The 11,546-nt window shown below is 41.4% G+C and overlaps 1 protein-coding gene across 1 annotated transcript in view; it reads left to right on the top strand.

The window, feature by feature from the left end:
- Positions 1-11,546, top strand: part of COL22A1 (collagen, type XXII, alpha 1) — a 204,811-nt gene that overhangs the window by 138,355 nt on the left and 54,910 nt on the right. Inside the window, exons 25-29 of the mRNA XM_014965264.1 lie at positions 5,962-6,015; positions 6,361-6,414; positions 7,412-7,465; positions 8,496-8,549; positions 8,904-8,939. Coding sequence (XP_014820750.1) covers positions 5,962-6,015; positions 6,361-6,414; positions 7,412-7,465; positions 8,496-8,549; positions 8,904-8,939 — 252 coding nt within the window. The remainder of the gene's footprint in view (positions 1-5,961; positions 6,016-6,360; positions 6,415-7,411; positions 7,466-8,495; positions 8,550-8,903; positions 8,940-11,546) is intronic.

Genomic DNA, 11,546 nt, shown 5'->3' with positions numbered 1-11,546 from the left:
GGATAGGATAGGATAGGATAGGATAGGATAGGATAGGATAGGATAGATTGGAAGGGACCTTTCAGATCATCGAGTCCAACCATCAACCTAACACTGACCAATAGCTGCTATCACAATACCTTCAGGGATGGCGATTGCACCACTTTGCTGGGCAGCCTGTTCCGATGCTTGACAACCCTTTTGATGAAGAATTTTTTCCTAATATCCAACCTAAACCTTCCCTGGTGCATTTTGAGGCCATTTCCTCTTGTCCTGTCGCTTGGGAAAAGAAACTGACCCTCACCTTCCTACAACCTTCTTTCAGGTAGTTGTAGAGAGAGGTAAGGTCTCCCACTTGTTGGATTAAGGATGGGGATGCAGGTGTTTAAGCTTCTGTTGATGAAGATCCAGTTAATAACATCAGTGGAGCCTGAAGCTCTCCTAAAGCAGGTACCTACAAACGGTCTGCTGAGCCACTCTCTAGATTCCCTGAGCTGAGCAAGTAAAACTCTGTATTTTTTAAATACAAATGCCATACCTCACAGTTGCAATGTCTCTGGGCTGTCATTGAGGTTTTCTTCTGGTAGATAACCTGCTGGTATAACTAAGACCTGCGAGGAAGACTGGTACAAGCTGTACCTATTATGGTTGTGGCTGGCAGTGATTGAATTAATATAGACTTGTCCGTAGGGTGTGAGCTCAAGCCCAGCTTTTCTTAAGCAATTCAGGAAATAAATTACATCCTCCGAAATGCACAGTGTCCTTAATGTCCTTTTTATAATGCAAGTTAATACTGTGAAATGTAAGAAAAGGATACAGGCCCCAGCTGCAAAGCTCAGATTGAATTCAAACTATGCCAGCGCTGCTTGAAATTGGAAGATATTGCTCAGAGCTATCTTTAATAAGATCTATACCTTTAACAAAACTAAATGAAAAAAAAAAAAGTCTTCACCAGTGCAGATCACTAGTAGTACTGAAATGAAAGACCATAAGGGAGGCTTTTTTGTTGTTTTTCTCATTTGCTGTACTGACTCTGTAAACCAACTCCAAGCAAATGCATAGGGAAATACATCTTCCTCTGTAGACACAAAAGATCATGTACATATCTTACCCTAAGTGATGAAATTAAACAAATACTGCCTTTCACTGGAAGCAAGAAATTTTCCTGTAGAGACTGTTGTGTACAAAGTCAACTTTATTCAGTACTTTTACAGAGCTGCAAAGACAGTTCAAAGATTTTTTTTTTTTAAAAAACCCTTTATATTAAAAAATAATGTTGGTACTCCAATTACAATGCCACCTGGTGAAATAACTGGAGACCTCATCCATTTATGAATTATGACACTATGACTGAAGCTGACTATAGAGCATGCATCATAGGTAAATGTTCAGGTCTGTTGGCTCTTTAGGCTTTTGATTTTCAGTGTCATTAGCAACAGCCTTTTTCTAGCTCCTCTTTGTCTTGGTTTGTAAGGCAAGAGAGCAATATGGTCCTCTGATGCAGCATTACTGAAAATAATTCACAATAGTTGTGCTGGTGGATACTGTAGTGCCTGGGGTGATAAATGAAGAGCAGATTTGAGGAGCTGATAGCAGAAACCACTCAGATGCAGCAGAGGAGAAACGAGAAACGGAAAGTTGGAGCAGCAAGGGACGTAGTGAGACGTGTGGTCTGCTCCACAAAAGTTGCTGCAACAGCCTCATTTCTGATGGGACAGAAGTGGAAATAAAGGGGAGACAGTGCAAAGCCAAAAGGAAGGGTCTGTGGGGATTTCTTGAGATGTGAAATTGCAGGGAGTAATTGGTTTTGAAAGTAGAGACAAGCACAGACACTAGGGGGGAAAAGACAGTCAGCACTGTGGTCATGCATTTCACTGTCGTTGTGGCAGCAGACAGGATGCTCCTGTGTCTCCTGAAGGTTCTTCTCATTCATAAAGCTGGCAGGCTGCCTAAAAAGCCCAGACCATAGTCTGTTTTGACATGGGTTAAGAGCTTATCTAAGCCTTTCTCAGAGTCCAGTCATTGGCATGGAATAACAGAGAAAATATGCCTGTGCAAGCTTTGCCAGAGACAGGTATCTGGAAAAGCCATCAGACTTCAGTTTCCATCTTGAAACAGCATTTGTTCACCTCCTTCTAAAACACAGCCATCCCTTCTTTCATGGAAAAGAAATTTGGGCCAAGTGGCCTACTGATGTAGCCACAGACAAAGGGTTTTGTTCCTTTTCAGAGCTTCCTTAGGGAGTGCAGAAGCTAAATCTTAATAGTTCTGCCTTTACCAGCCTATCTTTCAGAAAGGTACGGTGTGGAAGAGGAGAGCATCTTTCAGTGGATGCTGGGGGACAGGCACAGCTGTTCCTCCAATATGGACAGTGTCAGATTTCTTTCCTGAGAGCTGTCCCTGCATTTCATTGTCTAAGGAATAAGCTGGATGAAACACAAGTCTGAAAAATTCCCCTTCCCTCAATGTTGTTAAAGATATCCCACCCCACGACATGCACACCCTTCTACACATTGTTTGGAATTTAATGAGCATTTGAAATCTCTTTTTCTTTTCCTTTTTCAAAACAACAGTTTGAAAATACTTTTGTTTAAACATTTTGATAAAAGATCCATGTTTTGCATTTTTTCCCAAACTGAGTTTGTGTGGTCCTGTTGTAGAATAAAGTTTTCATATATCTGTTTTTGCTTCAGCTTGTAGGAAGTACACTTCAGAGTCTTTACCAGCTGGTAATTATTGTGATTATTTTCTTCTAGATCAGAGTTTTAAAGGGACAACACTGGGGACTGGACTTGGGACAGGGAGTCTCATCTGTATAATTTATCAAATGATCACTGAAAAAGTCAATCAGTAAGATCAGGTACTTGAACATAGATTCAGTTACAAAAGGGAGGCAAAGAAAACATGAGATTGGGGCGTGAGATTTTGGGGTTAAGCATTACAAGCTGCCCTGCTGCTGCTGTTTTATAGGGTTTTTTAATCATGAATAAATACTGTCAGTTTGGTCTTTTCTAAATACTTAGAAAGAGTAGTCCGTGCTCTGAAGTATACTCAGAAATCAGGAGAAGGGCTATAAAACCAGAAATTTATGTACAATTGAAACTCTGGACAGTAGCAAAAGGGGGGCTCTATAGGGGACATGTATCATGTATTTCTGCAGCTTTCATGTCATTGTGTCATTTTCTTTCCCTGTGTCCCAATCACTTGCTGTAGCCCAGGCTGCAGAAAGGAAGAAATCCAGGAGGACAGTAGATGTCCTGGTGTACGCAGTCAACTGGAGCAGGTTGTCAGCATCCTGTGCATCTCCCAGGGATACTGGTGGTTATTACATAAAACTACTCTTTCTACATCCATCTCAGAGAGGCTTTTATCAGAAGAGCTTTCCATTAGTGGGTGCAACATTGGTTGGTGCAATATGTGGTGAAGCTACCTGAGTAAACCAGTCTTGGGCATGATGTCCCAGATGATTGCTCTCTTGGAGATCAATGAAATGGAATTATTAATAGCAATTTAGGGTAAGGATCAGTGTGTTTCCATTTCAAGACTTACAGTTGCATAAAGTTATTGTGGTCCAGAATATGGAAAGTTTAAGAGAATAATTAGAAATAGTCCTGGATACTGAGAATATTGAGAGTTACTAGGAGAAATAGCTGGGATGAAGAGGATGTAGCACCTCACGTTTCAGGAATTAAGCTGGCTGATGACAGACGCTTGAGTGAGACTTTGCTTTTAGGTCAGATTGACCCCTGTCTGTACTGTGTGGGGTAACTTGCATCACACTTGGGGATGCTTGAGCTGAGGCTGAGTCTGTGCTGGGTATTTTCAACTCTTGCTAGAAGCTCTCTGTTGTAGGGCCATGGAGAAAATATGTGTTTTCCAATGGGAAGTGGTTCAGTTATTGACAGAGTGAGAGAAAAATATTAGGTTATTAGGGAGGAACCAATGGATTGGGAGGAACCAGTTGGCAAGGAAAGTCTGCAAAGGTCAGTTTTGCACTTTATTTCCTGTACTTAAGCATAGTCCGCTCTGACTCTGAATCAGTTTATTGTGGTTTTTCTAAAAATACCTTTGCTTTCTCTCCCAGTACTGTACTGCTTTTCATGGAAGCCCCTTCTTGGACCCCATATCTTCTGCAGGGCCTCTGAGCAATACCGTCCTTGTAGAGTTGGAGTAGAGCTAAGCAGAACTTCCAGGTCCCTGGCGTCTGAATTGTTTTCTCTTGTGTTGGGCTAATTTGGACTGTTGATTCTTTCATTTGAATGGCAAAGCCTTTTTTTAAGTGGTAGGTGGTCTTGATCAGGTGTCTCCTGATGAAACTAGCGCTCCTTAACTGCAGGACCCTTCTGCAATACCAGCTGAACCAACATGCCCAGAAGCGACTCAGGGCTCCCCAGGAATTATGTCAGCGGCATTGGTGAATCCCAAAGCACATCTTTCTGGGAATTTTTTAGTTGTGCTCCCATCTGAGGCATTCTGCAAATGCTAATATTGATGGGATGACTCCATGTCTGTTCTGAGTTGCAATGAAAGCCGATCGCGGAAGGCGAGTGCATCTGTAGATCCCTTTTTTGGTCGCCTGGCCCCATCTATTGGTGAGAGACTGTCTTCTCCTCTGGCTCAATTTTACAAATGTAATCTAAAAAGACTGCTTGTCTGCTGCCTTCTCTGTCAAACCACGCCACAAATAATTCCTTCTCCTCACTTGGTTTTTACATCTTTTTCTTCTCTTCAGCTACAAAAAAAATGTGAAATGCTAATATTGATCCATGACTCGTAATAATGTTAAGCAGAAAAGCTGTGCTTTGTGATATTGAAAGGTGACAGGGAAAACGCTGACTGGCCATTTTCTATCTTGTATCAGTTGTTCAGATTCAATTCTTTACATACACTACAGTTGGGGGTTGGAAGGAGGATTGTTTGTTGTTTTCTGAAGTACAAACACACCAGAATTCCTGCTACGCTGAGAACTGAAAGTGGATGAAATCATTGTGTTAGAAAGACAGAAACAGGGTAAAATTTCAACTCAGCCATATATACATCTCTCACATCCATCCTAATGTTTTTTGCTCAGGTCCTGATCCAAAAAGTGCACAAACACCTCATTCTTCATGCTTTATTCTAAGCACAGGGTAAACCCCATCTTGTCTACAGTGGAAGCTGGAAGTAACAAACACCTCTGCATCTCAGGCAACCTGTTAAGATCTGTCAAGTATGAAAACAAATTTCTCAGCTTGGAAGCCAAATTTTACAATTTGCTCAATACACAAAAATAAATCCCTCTGGAAATCGGATGGCTATGGAGAGAATATTTTCCCTAAGAGAAACAGCTGTTGCAGGGAGATGAGTAAGAAAGACTGTTAGGACATTTCCAACTGAGCGTGTATATTGAAGGATTAGTTTGTGAGGAGTTTTTACTATCAAGAGGGTTAATGTAGAGCACTAAAATGGTGGTGTGTTTGTTTTAAAACACTTGATATGCTACATTGTTTCTCCATAATCTTGGATTCATATTTTTACCCCTACCCCCACAAAAAAAAAACCCAGAACAAAACCCCAAACCACAAGCCTGTTGCATTCATTAGTTACTTCAGAGGTCTTCTTGCAGAGGTAAATTGTTCACTTTGAAACAACGTTAATCAAGATTAAATTAGGCCAGATGCTACAAGGGATCCCACTGGACAAGCTTTGTGTTGTATGTTACCATTCAATGGCCTTCAACTCCCTTGACTCGTTTATTGGAGGATGGAGCTCACCTTGAAGGGATAGTAATTAGTGGCTTAAGCAGGAGATCATGTTCTGCTGGAGAGCATGGTTGCCTTGGAGCTCAGTTTGGCATCTTGCATTTTCTTGGTAGAAATTAATGAAATACTGCTCAGTGGTTTTGCCCATTTCCAATAGGGCCCCAACTGTACAGGAAAGGACCCGAGGCTTTCAGCCACTATCAGAGACACTGATAAACTGTTTTTGCTTCCTCTCTTACAGGGACCTCCAGGGCCCCCAGGCATTGCTGGACCCCCTGGACCACCTGGAGCACCAGTAAGAAAACAAGCTTGGGTTTATTTTGTTTTATAGCAAGGAGAAGAAAAAAACATCTGGGGAGAATTTTAGGTCATGGATTTCAGTGGGAATTGAGTCAGCGCCTCCGGTAATGTGTGTTTTCTCTTATATTCTCTCACTGAAAAGCCACAGCTGCTCCTAGAGGACAGTTTCTCTGTGCCTAGCATTACAACCACAACCATGCTACCTGGGGATAAGTCAATAATGTCTATAGGACTCCCCACGGCAGAGACCTGACTGCCGTGGAAGGGAAAATTTCATTTAAACTGACAGACTGGACAGAAATACTGATTATTTTTTTTTTCTTCTGATTTAATTTTTCAGGGACTGCCAGGAGAGATTGGAGTTTCTGGTAAAACTGGACCACCAGGACCAGCTGTAAGTGTTGAGGAACTGCTTTCCTTGCCTCCATGACTTCAGATACTTTAATTCTCAAGTCTTTGCCTCCTTTCCAGCGGCTCATCTGCATCTAAAGTTTTAATGTGGGCTCCAACACCATCCCCTTTAATGCAGAAGTTAGCCTCTGATGCCTTTTATGAACAAGAATTTTACCAGATGCAGCTCCACTGCTCCTACACACTGGGACCATGATGTTTTCTTTGCGTGATACCTTTCAAAGTCATTTTTCACTTGGCAAGATATTGTTTTTCCAAACCTGGACTTTCCTGAATTAGGCCAAAAAACTGCAATTAAAATCTTTAGCAGAGCATAGCAATTTCTGTTGGCTGTTAAGTCAAGAAAGGTGAATTATGAAATACTTAGTATTAAGAAGTGCCACCTACAGCCTGCAGTGTTTGGGGGTTGACTGACACTTGAAAAGGAGACAAAACTTTTTCTCACCATTTTAAATGCATTACAGGAAGTAATTCTAATTCTTATCTTGCTGAACAATTCTGTCACTATATAATTCTGCTGTATAATTTAATTTTAGGAGTCTGTGTATTGTAGAAGAAATCACCAATATTTTAAAGGAGAAATAGACTTTCATAAAATCGTACAGCTACAGATAATAGAGACTTTTAGAGAATGATAAGTAAAAATGTAATTTTTAAAAGTTATTTAAGAATCCCCATTACACAAAATCGCTATGGTGTTCTTTCTCTGGAACAACACTGGCATCTAGTGGTCCTTCACCCAAACTGGGACACTGGGAAGAGAGCTGAGCAGATCTGTGCATTGTGAGAACTTCTGTATATTTTGAGTCACAGTAGGGAAAAAGTCAAAACGAAATGCACGAGGTGATTCTTCTTTTCTTCAACTTCGGTCAGTGTCAAGAGGGACAAACTGAGCGTGCTTATATGAGCTTGCACTTAATGATTTAAAGAACAGGCGCTTACATCTTGTGACCTGCAGCTTATGGTTTTCTCTTGTGTAGGGGTTGCCTGGCAAAGATGGATTCAGTGGGCTTCCTGGGCTTCCTGGTCAAAAGGTAAGTGATGCCACATGTACTGTTATTATGCTACTTACCTGAGCAGTTTATCTGGGCGAGTTAGCAAGTGTAAGCGGGAAGGGGAGCAGGTCTCCAGAGCTAAACACACCTCACTAAGCCCACATACAGCAAGAAAACATTTATATTTGCCTCTCTCAACTGAGAGCACTGAGCTCTTGAGCCCAGATCTAGCAGACTCCTCAGGTTCCATTTACCATCGAATAAAGGTGAAGAATTTGGAGCCTACAGAAAGTTTCCGAGGCTAAATAAATCTTTTGATCTTATCCACAGCCCTGTGGATACTACTGTGCTTCACAGCTATGTAGTGTGGTTCAGCTCTTAATCCACTGAGGTCTCTGCTCTACATGCTGACACTACCTGCATTTAAAGGTCATAGAATTATAGAATGGTTAGATTTGGAAGGCACCTTAAAGATCATCCAGTTCCAAGCCCCCTGCCATGGGCAGAGACACCTCCCACCAGACCAGGTTGCTCAAAGTCCCATCCAACCTGGCCTTGAACACTTCCAGGGATGGGGCAGCCACAGCTTCTCTGGACAACCTATCCCTCACCACCCTCAGAGTATAGAATTTCTTCCTAATATCTAATCTAAATCTACCCTCTGTTTCAAAGTATTTACCTAAGAGGCTCAGTGGCCAACGTTCCAATGCCATAATTATTTCATTTTCTTATTTGAAATAATGTAGGCTTTCTAATCACATATAGTTTGAAGAAACTGAATGGAAGTTTTGTTTTTCAGGTGGTTCACTGTGGACATCTTTAATGTAACAGTGGTTGACTTTGTGTTATTCCAGAAATATTCCAGTAAGGTTTATCAGTGCTGGAGATGTGAATGCAAGCAGCACTAGAATGGGGAAAAATTCCAGGAAATATATTCTCACATGGCTCCATTTACATCCTCAGGCTGGTACTGAGGATCTGAGTCAAAATATTTCTCGCTGTTGCTTGCAGACATGCACTGCATGCACTGCCAGAGGACTTTGTATGTAACTTCTTGTGTTCCCTGCAGGGAGAACGAGGGGAAAAGGGTGAGGAAGGCTTTCCTGGAAAAGCTGGCGCTAAGGTAAGGAATTTTATTTCATAGTTTGATTGACTCAATGGCTACAGCAAAGTGTGATTTTGGAAGGTCTTATGCTGAGGTCAGGAGAACAAGATTCATCTAAAGTTGGAGGCATAAGAGGATGAGCTTTCAGTGCATGATGTTTCAAAATACTAAACAGTATTTGATGCTCCTCTATCAAATCTACATGAGTGGCCCTTGCCTTGACTCCCTGTGGTCTGGGTTACCAAGCCATCAGGAAGGCAACTTTGGTGCCTTATGAGAAGCAGGGAGAAGAACATGGGCCAGGACCGTAGGGGTCTTCTTACGAAAGGGTCAGATCCTTGCAATGTTAAAGTTTTGCTTTTGTTTTTCCAGGGTGAACCAGGGAGCCGTGGCCAACCCGGAGAGCAGGTGAGCATGAAAAATAGTCTTAGCAACAAGGCCTACCTGTCAGAGTGATATAAAGTGATCACATGCAAAAAGAAAGCCGTTGTTAATGAGTTAACATGCAAATCATTTGCATCTGTGATTGAAGATGCAACAGATGAGTGTTTGAGACTCATGGCTGGACAGAGCAATACAAAAATTCCAGAGCACGCATATGCTAAATCCAATTTTTCATTGTACCCTGGAAAATTCAGTCTTCTTGCTCCTGGTGGGTAGGGAAGAAAAGCAAGGCAGAATGGCTTAAAAGTACTTGTTTTTTTTCACACCTTGCATTAACTCAGGGTGCTGGTTCTAGAAGATGAGGAACTTATTTGTAACTATGTGATGCAGGGGGTCACGCTGGAATTTCGAAGCTGTTTCGAAGCTTGCTAGGAAACTACCCCAGATGACTGTTAGAAGTTGCACAACTATCTTAGGCTTTTTGTATTGGGATTTGGGTTTCAACAGACAGCTTCTGAACTCGGTGAAGAATCAGGGAAATGTCTTGTGATTCCCTAAAGCACACACTTGTCTAGAGCCCAGCCAGGAACAATAACCATTGATGTTAACATTTTTGTCCCTAAGCCAACATTTCAACTATAATATGAAATTCTTTAGAAAGAGAGATCTGTATGAGACAGAGTCTTGTATCTTTGGCATATGTCTCAGGGTTTTGGGGACCACAGTGTATGCCAGCAATAGAAAAGTCTCAGAGCCTCAGTTTTCTCTTACTCCTACCAGTCTCAGTCTAGTTTTCTGCTTTAAAGATTAAATGAGAGGATGGTCATGACTGCTGCTCCCATGTTGTCTTGTGCAACAAAGCAAAACATGCACCACAAACTGAACTTAGAGGGAGTGAGAGAAAAAGCTCTCCATGAGAAGTCTCATAGAGCAGCTTTCCATAAGGTGTGGCAGTTTCTCCATGACCATTAAATTTTAGGAATTGCTGACCAATTTTCATATTAGTCAGGGTGTTGTGGTCAGACCTCCTGCCTCTATCTACACCTTGAAGGAAAAAGGTTCAGAGTCTGAGGTACAAAGTGAGATTTATTGGGATAAGGCACTTATTAAGTGGATAACAATTACACCACCATGCATGTGGGGACTATTCTGCTTCTATTCCAAAATTCCTTATAATCTACCTAGTAGGCATCACCCTATTCCCAATTCCAGGCAAAGGAACTGCTTGGCTTGCGCTTGCCAGGCAATCTTAGCCCCAGTATAACGAGGGGTCAGGCCCCCAGTCAAAGCACTGCCACTTGGTCTGGGTTGTCTCCCCACATAGGGCTGTTCTGAATTTTAATACCACCTTCCAATACCACTTGTTTCTCTCTCCACATTTTATAAATGTTCTCCTTCCTGTCACCTCAGTCATAAATTAAAATAGAGGACTTCATATATCTTCTGAATTTGACAGGGAACAGCTAGTAACAGGTGTCTTCACTCAGTTGTACACTGTCCTCCAGAGACCCTTCTTCTGTGCTGCATTTCTGTAGTTTGCTAATGAGAACGTCATGTTGGCCTGTGTCAAGTATCTTACTAATGTCAAGATACATCACACAAATGCTTCCTTCTTGTCTACTTAGTTATCCTGTCAAGGGAGAGAACTGGATGGGTTTGATATGTTTAGTCCAAATCCACACTGACTGTATTATCTTTCTTTCCTTGAGCTCATATAAACTCATTGATGTTTGCTTCAGTACCTTTCCAGAGGCCAAAGTTATACCAAGTGTTTTCACTTTTCCTCCAAATTCTTTGTTTCTTCTTTAACATTAGGCCCTCAGTTTGTCCTCGTGATCTCTGGGATCTCGTCATCAGTCAGGATCCTGCAGTGACTCTCATAAGACACCAGTCCCTGTGTCACAAAATGTCACTTTCTTTAGAATTCTTCAAACATCACCCTGATGTTCCTAGTCATACTCAGTCACCACAGCATCTTGTTCCTCACCCGATTTCTTCCACAGACTCATTGTGCCTATATCATGACAAAGTTTCCAGTCTCCCCGTACTTCAGGGAGAATCTCTTTAGATCAGGGATTGCCTTTTATTGGTCAGTATTTGTACAGCACTTAATGTGTTTGGGTCCTGTCCATGACTGAGATCCTTTGTGATACTGCACTACAAATGCAGAGAGCAGAAAAATTATAAATTATAAAAAGGAAAAAAAAGGCTATTTTCAGATGACAAAATGGGTCAACTGGGAGCTAACTTTGAGAATACTTGATATATTTAGACCAAACCACATGACAAAGAGATCATAATTACTCCAATAGCAAGTGTTATAAAGCAGAAACTCAAAGATAAGGTTCAAGCAGAAAAATTCCAGATGTGCAATAGCGCACCCAGAAAAATCCAGATCTGTTTGTCAGGTAACATCTGTACTGTTCAGATTATTACAGTGCAGTTTTTGCATTTCCAGACCACACCAGATCATTAAAAATTAAAATAAAAGGTAGATTTAAATTTTTTAGATGCTTTTATTTGTTTGCTTGGTCCTGCTAGAGAGCAGCATGAAGAAAACATTTCCTAAATTTCAGTTTACAGTGTAATGGTAAAAAAAGGAGGTTCTAGCTGCTGTTTCAGGTAATGATT

The sequence above is a fragment of the Calidris pugnax genome, unplaced genomic scaffold (genome assembly GCF_001431845.1).
Source record: "Calidris pugnax isolate Ruff unplaced genomic scaffold, ASM143184v1 scaffold41, whole genome shotgun sequence".
Classification (NCBI taxonomy): Eukaryota; Metazoa; Chordata; class Aves; order Charadriiformes; family Scolopacidae; genus Calidris; species Calidris pugnax.
This window is presented reverse-complemented; position numbering and strand designations above follow the sequence as displayed.